This window comes from Sminthopsis crassicaudata, chromosome 3, assembly GCF_048593235.1.
Source record: "Sminthopsis crassicaudata isolate SCR6 chromosome 3, ASM4859323v1, whole genome shotgun sequence".
In the NCBI taxonomy this organism is placed as follows: Eukaryota; Metazoa; Chordata; class Mammalia; order Dasyuromorphia; family Dasyuridae; genus Sminthopsis; species Sminthopsis crassicaudata.
The window spans coordinates 263,896,791-263,911,968 of record NC_133619.1 but is presented as its reverse complement, the minus strand read 5'-3'; the positions used below and the strand labels follow the sequence as shown (position 1 = coordinate 263,911,968).

General features: G+C 33.4%; 1 protein-coding gene across 4 annotated transcripts in view; it reads right to left on the bottom strand.

Annotated features, from left to right (window-relative positions):
• The window catches only part of TIAM1 (TIAM Rac1 associated GEF 1), a 125,196-nt gene that overhangs the window by 14,715 nt on the left and 95,303 nt on the right, over positions 1-15,178 (bottom strand). For all 4 annotated transcript variants that reach the window (XM_074300672.1, XM_074300670.1, XM_074300671.1 and 1 more), the window contains exons 15-21: positions 9,913-10,017; positions 9,246-9,314; positions 8,810-8,935; positions 7,377-7,485; positions 3,842-4,021; positions 3,581-3,699; positions 541-649 (exon numbers count right to left, since the gene is read on the bottom strand). In XM_074300672.1, coding sequence (XP_074156773.1) covers positions 541-649; positions 3,581-3,699; positions 3,842-4,021; positions 7,377-7,485; positions 8,810-8,935; positions 9,246-9,314; positions 9,913-10,017 — 817 coding nt within the window. The remainder of the gene's footprint in view (positions 1-540; positions 650-3,580; positions 3,700-3,841; positions 4,022-7,376; positions 7,486-8,809; positions 8,936-9,245; positions 9,315-9,912; positions 10,018-15,178) is intronic.

Below are 15,178 nucleotides of genomic sequence, written 5' to 3'. Positions count from 1 at the left end.
AGATACAACTTTTTTTTTCCCCTGAGGCGATTGGACTTAAGTAATTTGCCCAGGGTCACACAGGTAGAAGTGTTAAGTGTCTGAGCCCTGACTTCAGGACTGGTGCTCTATCCAATGCACCATATAGCTGCCCCCAAAATATAACTTTTTAAAAGACAGATTATAAACTCTCAAGGACAAGGATCACATGTCTTGACACACTGTAACTTCTTTCTTTCCCGCCTTGATTCTGAGTACACTCTGTTTCAGTAAAAAGGACTCTTAAGTTATCTCAGCTAGTCCAGGCTAATAAGCCCTACAGGAGAAACTGCTAAGACATTTCCAGTTCTAAGTAAAATACATTTTTAACTAGTTGACTTTGCTATATAATTAACTGGGAAATTTAATTGATATTTAGAAGAGTTTCATTGAAATAGTAGAAAGACTAACTCAGATAATTAATTTTTGTTATAATAAATACTAATTTACGAATCAAGTTTTCTTGTCTAGAAAAATGTGTGGATGTTTCTCCTATATCAATATTGCTATTTATTTTCTTACCAAATGCTGCCAATTCTGGCTCTTTTTTCCACTTTCCAAGTGAGGCTGGAGGGTTCAACCAGATTACCGTAGTATGTAAGAGTAAATCTCCCATGGACAGATCAGCAACCTGAAGATCCAATTTAACATAAATGGTTTTAATTAGTCATCTTTGTAATATTGAATTTTGAAATTCAGGGAGCAATTCTGGGTTTTACTTTATAAGAATGCACTATCTTGATTCTTTTCTCTTTTATAAAGGTAAAACTGAAACCCGTAAAGATTGTGAATCTAGCCTCTACAAACACACACACACACAAACTTGCAAAGAATACTAGTCCATATGCCTATGGAGGTATTTGTTTCCTCAGTACAGGCAAGCACTTGTACTATATCACAATTAATCTATTCCTATGTCATTGGGCAAGAATTTCTGTTAATATATGAGCCAGCATCTTTGGAAAGAGTGGGAATCAATTTTCTTCCCTCTCTCAATGATATTTTAAAGCCATTATTATCCCTAGAATGAAGCAATAAAAATATGAGACAAATCCCAGTGATGATTGACCATTTTGCTTGATACCCACAGAAAGCTAGTCTAGTTGCTCATGTGCTGTGGGAAAATTACTTTCCTCTATGTGGTTTCCTAGCCAGAATTCACTCTGACCAAAATAAAAACAGACTTTCAAAGTAAATTTCTTTAGAAGAAGTTGGCTTTGTCAAGAATTTCAAAGTCTAGAACCATATCATATCACCCTCAGAGACCAACAGCTTGAATATTTTAGATATGGATAAGTACATTTAGATAAGGACAGGAACCTTGTGGTCTCACCAAAAACTTCATTTGGAATTAGCACGCAATAGGGGCAGCTAGGTGGCGCAGTGGATAGAGCACCAGCCTTGAATTCAGGAGGAATTAGCACGCAATAGTACTTGGAATGATGCTTTACCCTCTGTTCGTGCTAGCATCAGTTTTCTTTTCCCTTTTACTTCCCTAATACTGCTAAAATACCCAGAATTATAAGCACTTTGAGAACAGGATCTGTTTTAGGCATCTTAATATTCTGAGGACCTGTATTCGTTAGATGCTGAATAAATTTATATTGAATTGTATTTGATTTCAACAGAATAAAAAACAAAACAAAACCTGGGGCTTTCAACTTACTTATCTCTCTCTCATCTTTAAAAGAATCATCAATAAAACCTATCACGTTCTCAAATTATCCTCCAAACATCTCCCTATCTCTGCCAAATTCTGTTGTTGTTATTGATTGTCCCTCATTCTTGAAGAGGATCAAGATCTCAGGGAAGGGATGCTATGGCATGCAAGTGAATTGGATTCAAGTGAGGGGGCTGGGCAAGGTCACCTGCCCCACTTTCCTCTCCAGAACTACCTGGGTCCAATGGGAAGATATAGATCAACATGACTGGAGATAGCCCTGGAAGAAAGGGGAGACCTTGGCATTTTTAAGCTAAGGTCTTCATCAGGTCTTAGTTTGAGCTGAGGCCATATCCACACAGTGATTAAGTCTAGGTAGCAGTTGAGACAAAGAATGTCCTCTTTTACTTAATTAAAAAAAAAACTAAATAAATAAATCTGGGAGAGGAAGACTCTGAGTTTCAGGCCAAAATAGAAATGACTGCTATTTGCATTCACTCTAAGTCAATCAAGACCCAAACTCCTAAAAAATTTGCTTCCTTCAGAGTTACTAATCATCTCCTGACAAGTCTGATAAAAAAAAATGTGAATTTCTTGAATTATATCTATATGCTGTTTAGAAAAAAAGTGGTAGTTATGTGTTTGCATCTCATCCATCTTGGAGAAATTTTTTAAAAGTATTTTTCCTTCAAAACTGATCTTCTGTTTCTCACACTGTTTTGTTTCCTATTGATTTAAATGCTCCTCAGTTTCTTTTGTTAGTTCATCAAATATATCACAATCCCTATGAGTATTGCCCAAAGTTCTGATTCAGGCCCTCTATTTTTCTACATATATGCTTTTTTTTTTTTTTTTTAAATGAACACATCAGCTCTCATGCTTATAATTATGATTTCTATGTTGACAACTTCAAGATTTACAGTATCTTTCTGCCTTCTTCCCTACTCCAGTCCACCCCAAATAACTTCTTCTAAACATTCCTATTTCTGTTGAAAGTATCACTATTTTTCCAGAATCTCATATTTATAACCATGGCATTCATGAGAAGATCTTCCAGGATCCCATGTTCATAACCATACCTCTTTATTTTCTCTTACCCTACCTTAGTTGCCAAATCCTGTTGTTGTTACTTTCAAAACTTATCCCTTGACTTCTCTGAAGTCACACTTAACTTTCTTTGTGTCTCAAAGGAGACTTCTATATTCTAGCCTTTGCATTGATAGTAACCCAGACCTAGAATGCACTCCCTCTTCATCTCTGCCTCAAAAGCCTCTTCCTTCAAATCACAGATCAAACATTACCTTCTGCACAAAACCTTATTGATCTCAACTACTCTCTAGTAGTTGAATACTCTCAACTACAAATAATATATATATATATATATACACACACATATATATATGTATATATATATATATATATATACACACACATATATATGCATATATATATATGTATGTATGTGTGTGTATACATATATATAAAACTAATAATATAAAAACATCTTAACAACTAGTACTCTCCCTTTCAAATTACCTTGTATTTAACTACTTGATATTTCTATTTATTTTCCTCTCCTGAGAATGTAAAGTCCTTTTGAATAAAAATTGTTTCATTAATTCCATTTGTATCATGAAAATCTTCCACAATTGTTCAGCATACAATAGGGCCTTAATAAATATTTGTTGACTGGCTAATTGAACCAGAGGTTGAAAGAGAAATCAGACTCATGCTTATTTACATTAGAAGCAGTAACATAGTAAAATAAAAAAGATTTAAAATCTTGTATCCTGAAGGATAAAATATAAAAAGGCAAGATGTTGGAAGTATTGAATTTTGCCTATTACAATAGTCCAACACTCCAACCCCCCCAACCCACACACATATGCATGACATCCTTACCTCTTTTTTCTCTCCCATCTGTTCAGCAATTAGCTGGTCAAACACAGCACCAAACTCCTCATGGATTTTCTGCATTTCATTTATATGGCTTGCAACCTTGTTCATTGTTTTGATGGCCACTGAGGGGGGAAAGAATTATGGAATGGATAAAAGGAGGGGGGAAACTTTCTCTTTGTAAGAAGAATTTTTTACATAAAGAATAAGAGATTTTGTGAAGAAAAAATAAGGAAGGTGGGGAAGTCATGGCAAGAACTGGCTCACCATCCAGGTAGGAGTGCTCCTCACTTGCTTCATCTGTAAGGGCAAAGAGCTCCTTCAAGAGAAGAGGGTACTTGAGGATCCTTTGGATCGGCTTGATGAGGTAAGACTCCAGAGTAGATGAATGTTGCTGCTCAGGATTCTGGGCATCTAAAAATGCTTTGAAAGCTGTGTCTGTCCTGGCTAGAAAAATGTAAATATAAAGCATCAGCAAAAAGCTCAAATTATTCTTCTTTCACAATTGTACTCATTTAGTCCAAGATTTCTTTTTTTAAGAATGAAAGGAACAGAATGTATACATGGAGAAAAAAAATCCCCCAAACAGATTTCCCTATGGATCAAATAAATGTTTTATGTTCAACTAGCTGGAGAGAAAAAAAATCTTCAAAACAGATTTCCCTATGGATCAAATAAATATTTTATGTTCAACTAGTTACATTTAAGTAACTAGTTGTTAAGTAACATTAAGTTACTTAAATGTAACCAGAAAAAAGTATTAGTTACTGAGGGGTTGATGCTTTTTCTTCTCTTTCCCCTTTCTTGTTTTGCAGCACCCCACCCCACCCCCCATTGAAGGATGAAGAGAAAAAAAACTTACAAACCCATCTTTTTCTGTTTCTTAGCTGTTCGTGACAAGGGGAAACTTAGAGTTTGCATGTTATCTATAAACATCATTATCTTTGCTTTCCTATTGTCCTGTTGACTCATATCATAAAGAAGTGTAATTGGTAATAAAATATTCAGGGAAGGAGGAAATCTTTCACAGAACCTAAATCTGATCTACTGTGACAGGTAAAGCAGTATGTTACAACAGAAATAATATTGGATTTGTAGTTGAATCCCAGTTGTGCCACTTGGCAGATAACTTTGAGCAACTTCATGGAGCCTCAGTTTCCTCTTCAATGATATAAAGATGACATTATTTAACATATCTTAACTAGACTGTTGTGACAATCAAATGACATAATGCCATACTTTATAAACCTTAAAGCAACCTAGAAACATAAACTGTCATTAAAGACCTATTCACTTCACTGGTCACTGCCCTGGAGCCCAGAACCTCCTCTTGAGAAATGTATGTATATTGGAGAAGTGAGAATTTTCCCAGTGGTCTCTGTGCAACTATTGGCTGTGGGTTCCTGGGAAATGCTCAGGTTATAATTGTCCCAAAGGGCTAAATAAAGCTTAGTGTAGAAAGAGAGAGGTTGTGGATGTTGTCATACTGAGTAAGAAGGACTTTTAGAGGATCAATGTAAGCATGGTTATGTTTAAGACAAGCTCCATACCTGATTATTATGAGGAGGAAAGGATGCAACCTCTTAGTGATAGATTACATACACACAAACACACGCACACACACACACACACACACACACACACACACACACACACACACACACCCCTTGGGAATTAAGCTTTAGCTCTTATTTGGGGGATCATTGTTCTAGTAGCATGCCTCAAAGAGAGTGAGATGGAATAATTTTAGAATAGCTTTAATACTTTACTATTAAGTCATTTACAGATTATAAAAACTGTCATCCAAAAAGATTAGTCTTTGATAATGAGATAGAAAAGACTGTCTTTCAATGCCACCCCAGAATAAACAACCTAGACCAGACCATGAGAGAGCTTTGTGAAAAATATAGGTTTGCTCTTCTGGTAAATGTCTCTAGAAAGCTCCTAGAATGTTCCTGACATCTGGATACATGATTCATAGGCACCAAATCAATCATTATTTATAGGATTGCAAAAAATGACATGTCATTTAAAGCATCTCCTAAGGGTTCTCCATCAGAGCCATGTGCTTCACTGTGTTCATTTCAATTTTTCATTTCATTTTATTAATATAAAAACATCTCCAAATATGTTTGTATATCTTTTAATCTCATTTTGTCTATAAATAAAAGACGACCTTTCATGGCACTAGCTCCTAAGGAAGAGCTGAAGTAACTCCCTTTGTAATATTTCCAATACTCATAATGCCTAGTATTAGCTATTATTAATAGTACTTAGTACTTAGCAGAGTTAGGTGCTATACATGTGCTATATAGAGCCAAACATGAAATCAGATTTAAATTCAGGTTTTCCTGATCTTGGAGAGTTACTAGCTATGCAAATCATTAGCCTCACTTTACCTCAATTTACCTTCCATAAAATAGGGATAATAGCATCTACCTCCCAGTGTCATTGTGAAATGAAATGAAAGAAGAAATTGTTGAGGACTTAGCACTATGCCTGACACATAGTAAACACCTCATAAATACTATTATCATTAAAATAAAAATATTCAAATTTTAAACCATTAAAACAGAAATAATATAATTATATTTTTAAAAATACCATCATATGTTTCAAAGATCTTTAAAAAAAGGTCTAGAACTACTATGGATAGAGATGCTAAAAGGCTGCTTTAACAACCCTTTACCCTTTAAAGGATGTGTAATTTCCTTGGTGGAGGTATTCTTTGTATTGACAAAACTCAGAGCCTGTTAATAATTTAATAGAAGGTTTGGAGAGTTTCTATGAATCAATCTAGGGAGGAACAATGAGGATTTAATAAATAATAAAGATAGGAACATATAAATAGTATAATACATGTAATATAACATAAATAACAAAAAAACATTCTGGCCATAAGTCAAATCTTATTACCAAAAAAAGGAAAGAAAATGTCAAAACTCTGTCCAAATTCTACTTCAGTGGAATGTTATATTTTTCAGATATTAATTTTCATAAGTAAACCATTAGCAGATAATAGCCTAAATATTACCAAGCACTAGCAATCACCTATTTATCTATACAAGGATTTGTTTAGCATTTCTCTTTTTTTCAATCAGTTAAGAAAAAAGAAAGTAAGATTTAATAATTTGGTCTTTTCCCAAAGGTTCCTAGAAGTGTATTACTTATCTAGGAAATTTTCCCTCTAATTCTTATTCAGTAGCAAAAATAATCACAATGAAATAGTTATAATTTATATACTGAAATTTATTTCTGTATGTATTAAAATTCTCCAGATTCTTAGGATTCTCCAAGATGGGTGAGATGCAAATACATAACTACCACTTTTGCTCTGAACAGCATATAGATATAATTCAAGAAATTCACATGAATAATTGCAATAAATTTTGTAGGACTAGTGGTGGCAGCAAACACATTGATAAAAACAATACTGAAGATATATCTGATTCTCAGAGTGATTATGAATTTGGTGAAAATCATATAGCAAATCAGTAAGAGAAATAAGAACAAAAGCTTCTGAATCCTTCCCATATCAATCCAAACACAAAAGCATTTCAATACTCCAAAGAAGCTCATAAGCAACCCAATATTAGTGAGTATGAATAGTATTCAACTATTTTGCTCCTCATTAAGCAGAATTATGGATATTGAAGATTTTACTCTTTGCTGTAACAACCAGTAGGATTCCCTATCACCACTATCAACAGTTCACAAATTACAATAAACTATGTCTTCTTAGTATAAGTTATTATCACTATGTAGCAAAATGAAATATTATTTAAATCCCTGCAGAGCTTACCTTTTACCAAAACTTTAGGAACTTTTGTGTGGCTGGCACAGAAGGCACTGTATAGCTTAAAACGGTCAGCATAATACAGAAAGGATCCCCCCAAAGAGAAGAGCACTTTCTAGATTGGGGAGGAAAAAAAAAAGAGTTAATTTTGCCCACTCATAGAAATCTCTTGCCAGTCTAACTGTTAAGCTCTGGGTTCCCTATCTCTAGATAATTGTCACAGGTAAATCAAAATTTCTTATCTTAGTTGATGTTTTATTCAATTATTTTCCTTGAATTGATAAGTAAAGAATGTCAAATATGAATTTATATGGTAAAAATTCTATTGTTTGTTCTAAGTATAAGTTGTTGCTATAATAATTTTCTTCATTATACTTGGCTATTTCATGGACTAATCCAAATAAGATGATGATGGGGAATTTTATCAAATTTTATCAAATGAATTCTTCAATGCTAGAAATTGCTAATATGAGATACAAGTAGGGAAATTCAATGGAGAGTGAGTTAGTAGCTATATGGGATCAGGAACTGCTCAGAGAGAATTAAGAAATGTGAAATTTATTTTTTCCTTATCATGCCAGTAATAAGGCAATAAAACAAAATAATATTACTCAATAAAAGATTTCCCACAACCTCAGAGGAGAGCTCTTTAATCATCCTCTCTTTTCTGTCCTTCAAGAGGTCAAAGTTAGCCTGTAACTGGTACACAAATAGTTATATAATACTACAAATTTTTTGTCAATGATGCCCAGATGTTTAAGCAACATAAAAAATAATTGCCATAAGAAAGAGGCCAAAAAAACTTTAAAATCATCAAATCCTTGATCTCCTTCCCAAAAGGAATAACTTGAAAGACAATAAAAATTTACGCATAGTACACTTGTCTACAAGCCTACAGAAGAGGAAGGTATGAACTTAAAAAATTAAAAGGACAATGAAAAATAGGAAATTAAAAAAAAAAGTTTACTGAAAACTTGGCAAGGGTCTGAACTAATCTAAATATTCAGAGGAGATTAAAGAATCAAACTAGAAGGGGAACAACAAATAGACAAAGGCCAAAAGACTTGAAAAGATTCCCATATTACAAATCCTTTTCTCCATTAATGACTGTGGAGCCACTAAATTTAGATTCTACCTTTGCTAGAGAGAGTAGTTATGGACTCCTAGATATGCTACATGAGAAGTAAAAATGGGTACAAAGAGATGGGAAGAGCAGTCATCCTAGAGTAAGTACATGAAGCAGTATTTTTTTTTTTTTTAATGAAAAGTAATTGGGGCTAAGTGACTTGCCTAAGGTCACATAGTGTCCAGTGTCTGAAGCCAAATTTGAACTCAGGTCCTCCTGACTCCAGGACTGATGTTCTATCTACTATGTTACCTAGCTGCCCATGTGAAATACTTCTTAATGGAATCTCATACTATTTGGTGATGCTACTTACCTTAAACTGGTCAACTCTCTCAAGTTTATCAAGATCAGGCACCAATCTTACTCCATCTTCCAAAGTTTTGAGAAATTCTACTTGAAATGCCACCATTTCAGTTAAATTCCCAAAGAGTACATCAAGCTAATAAAAAAGAAAGACCTTAATCTACCAAAGTTCTCACAAGCATTTTAAATTTTCATTCTTATCCTTTCAAACAGTTTTCAAAGAAAAAAAAAAGGTTCTGGATTATTTTTAACTTTCCCAAATTTAAATAATGACCCTGTAGTCAAGTTAAAGTTCATATTTGCACAAGGAAAAAAAAAGGCAGTATTTTATCTACTTGAAATGTATTAAAACATTCTTTCAATCATCCCTGTTATCCATTTCACAAAGCCAAAATAACTATAAATTCAACCATATGCATCTAACATTAATACAATTAGCATCCTACCTCATCTTGGGTAAGGAAAGTTTCTTTTTGAAGAGGTTTCAGGTAGCTCTCCATGAGACAGTTTAAATCCTAAGGGTTTAAATAAGTATTTTTTAATAAAGGCAAAAGCCCATAAAAGCATAAAAATAACAAATACATAAAATATCTTAAATTTTATTTCTTTATCCTTTAAGAAATAAAATCCTATTTGCAGAACAGAAAATATAATTACAAAGCAGTTCACAGCAAAAAGTCATGACAAAGAAAAATCATAATTATTATATGCTTGGCTTAAATTTATACTTTGAAATACCAATGTATGCTTTAAGGTTACTTGTACTTTTGGGTAATCTGGAATTTATCACAAGTTTAAATATTCAGAAGGTAAGAAGATTTAAACCTTTTAAAGACATAAATGCAAAATTGTTTCTTCTCTAGTTACTATATTAGATTTTATGTGTTTTCTGATTGTTCTTTTGAAACACAAGTTTAATCATGAGTTTAAAAATCAATAAATATTTTTTTAGGGATAATTCTATTGCAGATAAAAGGCTACAGACACAGGAAAGAGAGTTCTTGCCTTTATACAACTTAAAGTTATGTACAAGCTGGGGAGTGGAGACCAGGGAATAGGCACAAATAGGCCCAGGGAAGGAATGGAAGTGGAGAAGAAAAATGAAAGACTTACTTTCACATAGGTTCGTTCAGTTTCAAGGAGTTCACAAATAACTTTGCGTAGTTTATCTGCATCTGTTAGTTGTCTCATGGTCACCAGTTGGGGCCCTGTACATTCCTGAGGAAGCAAACTTAGGTCAGAAAGGTTCATCTCAGTCAAAATGTGGGATCCTGCTCTATAGTTTAAAAAGACTTAATACAGACACCTTTAGTCACCTTTATTTTGGCCTGCACCAAAGCTCCCTGGAGAGCAAATTACTCTACCAACACAGACTGGTTTTCAAAAGTCTTTTTATAATTAGCCTTTTTCCTGTCCAGTCTCTGACACCTTTACACTCCCCGGTGTATTCCTGGTGTTGTTTGGGAATTATTTTCCATCTTCTGATTATGCATTTTCTTTGCTTCTCCTGCAGCTCTGGGACTCTGTCCCACCTAATCTCTGCCTCTTGGCTGCCTTCAAATCTCAGCTAACATTTTCACATTTTTGTAAACCCAGTGATCAGCACTGCCTGACAAATGGTAAGCACCAAATAAAAGCTTGTTGATGGACTATCATGCAACTACAATCTTTAAAAATTGCCTGGAGTCCCTGATTTTTGGAACTCTAAGGCCAGCTTGCATGCTCCCTTTCTTGCTACATTTTTATTTTTAAATATTTTCCCCTATTCCATGTAAAGACAATTTTTTTCTTTCTTTTTTCTTTCTTTCCTTCCTTTTCTCTCCTTCTTCTTTCCTTCCTTCCTTCCTTCCTTCCTTCCTTCCTTCCTTCCTTCCTTCCTTCCAAGTGGATAGCATTTTTTGTCATGAGTCCTTAGGGATTGTTTTAGATTATTGTATTGCTGTGATAGCTGTCACTGATAACTGATCACAGTATAGTATTGCTATTACTCTTTTTTTCCCCCTTCCTGAAATCAGCCTGCTCTAAGGCCAGCTTTGTATCAGTTCATATTGTCTCTGTCTTAATCAACCTATTATGCCTTGACAATATATATCGCAAAGTTGTAATTTATTCATATCTCATATTTATATGATGCTTTATATATATTTTATTATAGTTTTTTATTTACAAAACATATGCATGGGTAATTTTTCAACACTGACCTTTGTAAAACCTTCTATTCCAACTTTTCCCCTCCTTTCCTCCATCCCTCCCCTAGATGGCAGGTAGTCCAATACATGTTAAAAAATGTTAAAGTATATGTTAAATACAATATATGTATACATATTTATACAGTTATCTTGCTGCTCAAGAAAGATCAGATCTAGAAAGAAAGTAAAAATAACCTGAGAAGAAAAACAAAAATGATGCTTTATATTTTACAAAATGTTTCCACTTTCTCATTTCATCTTTAAAATAACTCTTTGCCAATGTATAGTTTATAATCATTTCCATGTTACATATGAAGAAATAGTTACAAAGTGAAAAAAAATGACTTTTCCAATGTCAAAGGATTGGTTACAGAATTCAAACCAAGGATTCCTGATTCCTAAACTGGTGCACTCTCAACTAAAATTGAAAGGTGGCACATTGTGTGTGTGTGTGTGTGTGTGTGTGTGTGTGTGTGTGTGTGTGTGTGTGTGTGTGTGTGTGTGTATCCTGCCCTCTATCTTGCTTCTGTTAAGAGAATATGCTGATTACAAAGATACATTATATATAGATACACATACTTGCAATTTTTAAGAAGCACCATTGTTATTGGAAAAGGCAACTATGTAGGGTACCTCAGAAATAGTGCAATTTGCACACTCTATTTTGGGGAAAATTGGAACAGTTACCTTTCTCTAGCTCTTCAACATTTCCCCTAATCTCTATAAACTTTCAAAGATTACTGATAGCAGCTCAGCAATCAAATTTGCCAATTCTTTCAATACCCTGGTATATAGCCGTTAAGGTCTGCTGACCTGAAGACATCAAAGTAGCTATTTTTTTCTCTTCTTTCCCACATAGAGATCATTTTCTTTGGTAGATAAAATAGAAAAAAATAAGGGTTGGGTATTTCTGTCTTTTCACTAACATCAATGGTATTCAAGTTTTTTTTATTTCATTTCCCCAATATGAGAATATTTCTATGTAAATTATATATATATATATGTATATATATATGTACTAGTATACAAATATAATATAAACATATACAAAAGTAGAAATTTTAAAGGGTAGAGATAAAGATGAAATAAACAGTATTTTATTTATTAATAGAATAAAGTATTTTGTTTCTGCTTGAGAGAAAAGCAATTGGATATGCTTCCTTACTTTTGAAAAAATCTCCACAAATATGCTGGGAGAGAGAGCAGTCTCAGAATTAGTAATTATTAGTTATTAACTGTTAGGATAATTTAATCAGTTAGGTAACCTTTAAAAAAATTCCTTTATTTTTTACTTTTTGATTGAAAGGGCTTATAACAGTATCATAATAGGTTGTAAGTTACTGAACACAATACTTATTTACACAATGGAAAAAAGACAAGCAAAAATGAAACTGTCTGATATCTACAAAAGGTTTTCATTATAAACTATTCTTTTTTCTTTACCTTAATTTCCTATTTTTGCTTAGATATTTTAGTTGTATAAGTATGATGAATAGTAAGATAACAGAGAAGTAATATACAATAAGGAAAGAAAAGGTAATTTAGTCTAGATTATAAAATGTTTTAAATGTCAGAATTTATAGTTGATCAAGGGAAGGAGATGGTGGCAAGGGTAGATAACACAGTAAGACCTGTGCTATTGGGAAGTCATGTTGAGAAGTCTGTGGAGTACAGACTTAAATGGGGAAAGATATGAGGCAACAAAATCAATAAGGAACCTACTGCACTAGTAAAGGAACAACTAGTAAGGTCATTAACCAGAGTGGCAGCTGTGTAAGTGGAGAGGAGACAGATCTAAGTAGTATGAAACTAGAAATAACATGACTTAGCAACTATTTGGACATGTAAGTAAGGAGAAGTAAAGAGCCAAGGATAACATTAAGGTGGCAAACCTGAAAGGATGGTGGCTGTCCTTTATAAAAAATATTTTAAAAATTCATAAAAAAAAATAAAGATTTTGAGTAAATATATCATAACTACATCTGGAACGGAGAGCATATTCTCTGCAACTCACTCAGTTCCTCACAAAATGAGCATCTGTATGTGTATGTGGAGGGGTGTAAAATACAAGACATGGATGGATCTCATCAGTATTATCCACATTCCAAACCCGAGGGCCAAGAGGGAGAGTACTTTTTCCTCTTTCAGTTTCATCTTTTAAGAGACACATTTGCATAATGTGACAAAATGAGCTTCCATAACGAATGCATGTTATTTGCAATTACTTGTTGCCATCCACGATGAATCACTTTTGATTGCATCTTTGATGTTAGAATATTTCCAAAAATTAGTTAAGGAAACTGCAAGATACTAAAGTTTTAGTAAGTGTCTATTTAAATGTTTTTCTTAAGAAATTAGGCCTTCAATGTTGCAACAGTTCCTTGGTTCATGACTGCCATAAAGAAGTTGTCTTGGGAAGCAGAAAAAATGATTTTTACATTGTCACAATTGAACCACATATATTTGAAAGACCTAGGGCATTATCTAAAATCAGTATTAATTTAAGTGTGATGTGGTCTTTGTGATATTATTCAACAGCTAGGCTAATATACTTTGAAAACCTATCTTCAAAAACAGCTTTAATCACCTATGCTTTTAATGACGAAAGAACTGGAAACCATCAATAGTTGTAGTTTTTTTTGGAATACAGAACAATAATAATATGGATTGGCTTTAATTTAAAATCCCCTTCTGCATTACCTCCCAATAAAAGTGTTGGGGGATCCTTAAACAATTTAAATCCAAATTGGATTTTTTTCTTTCTTAGAAGCATGAAGCTTGGAAGGCATCCTTTCCCCAGGAAACCAATTTCATCCATATTAAAAATCTGTTGACTAGTGTTACAACCTTCTTTGATGATTTTTCTTCCAAATATCAGAATCTTTAGTTGCAGTATCCTCAGCTGTACTAGCTGCCTCTTTGGTGATTTTACCATTTTGCAATTAAAATAGATTTTATAAACATCAAACCAACCAACCCTTGCAGAAAAAGTTTCATTATCCACTTCATTTACATTTTCTTTCACTGCCCTAAATAATCTTGACGTTTTTGTCTGAACAGCTGTGCTAACATGAATGCATTTTTTTTTATTCCTTTCTTCAACCCATATTGCCAAAAGATGTTTCATTTTCTAAAACACTTCTATTCCTTGTTGTTTGCAAGGCATAAAACCTGATACAGCTTTACCTTTTTCTTTGATTTTGTCAAATTGTTTTATAATATTCCATACCATAGATTCAGGCATTCTGACATGTAATCCTATTTCAGAGTTAATGTTATCATAGTTGTGTTGTTCAATTACATCAAGCTTTTGTTCTAAAGCAGGTCAAAGTCATGCAGCTTGTTTTTATGGGGCCTGCAAACTAAAAATGTTTTTAGATTTTAAAATACAATAAAATGATTTTAAAATGTAAAAACATTCTTAGCTTACAAGACCTACAAAAATATGCAATTGCAGAACTGTGTTCTAGTGAGTTCAGTTTTGGATATGTTGAATTTAAGATGCATATTGGAAATCCAGATTCAAACTTCTGATAAAGCCTCTTCTTTTTGTACTAGCAGTGTTTCTATTTGAATTATTCTTCCTTCTGCTCTCAGACACTTAACACTTCCTAGCTGTGTGACCCTGGGCAAGTCACTTAACCCCAGCCTCAGGGGGGTTGGGGGGGGGAATGAATTATTCTTCCTTTTGTCCATTTTGTTAGAAGATCTTTAAAAAAAAATTAACAGTTATCATATGCATATACAATAAGCACATGTAGACTGATGGATAATATTGTAATTTAAATCTTTTGTCTAGCATGCATGTGTCACATTAATTGAATTTTAGCTTCTGTGAAATGTGATCTGATATCACTTTATAATTTGACTTGGTATTGTTTTATAACTGACACCAAATTGAATTTTGCATTATTCAAACTTACATTTATCTTGACCTAGCTGCACAATAATAAATCCATGTTAGAAACATATATAGAAATAAAGGACAATAGATGTCTTCAATTTCTCTCACTCTCCTCTTAACCTCTTATAATCTTTCTTCTCACCTTATTCCACCAAACTTATTCTCTCCAAAGTTACTAATAGTCTTTTTTCAATTTTCATTGTCATTGAGCCTTTGACACTGTTGATCATCCTGTCACAGATATTCTCTTCTCAGGAAAGGAACCTGTATGTGCCAAAATGTTTGT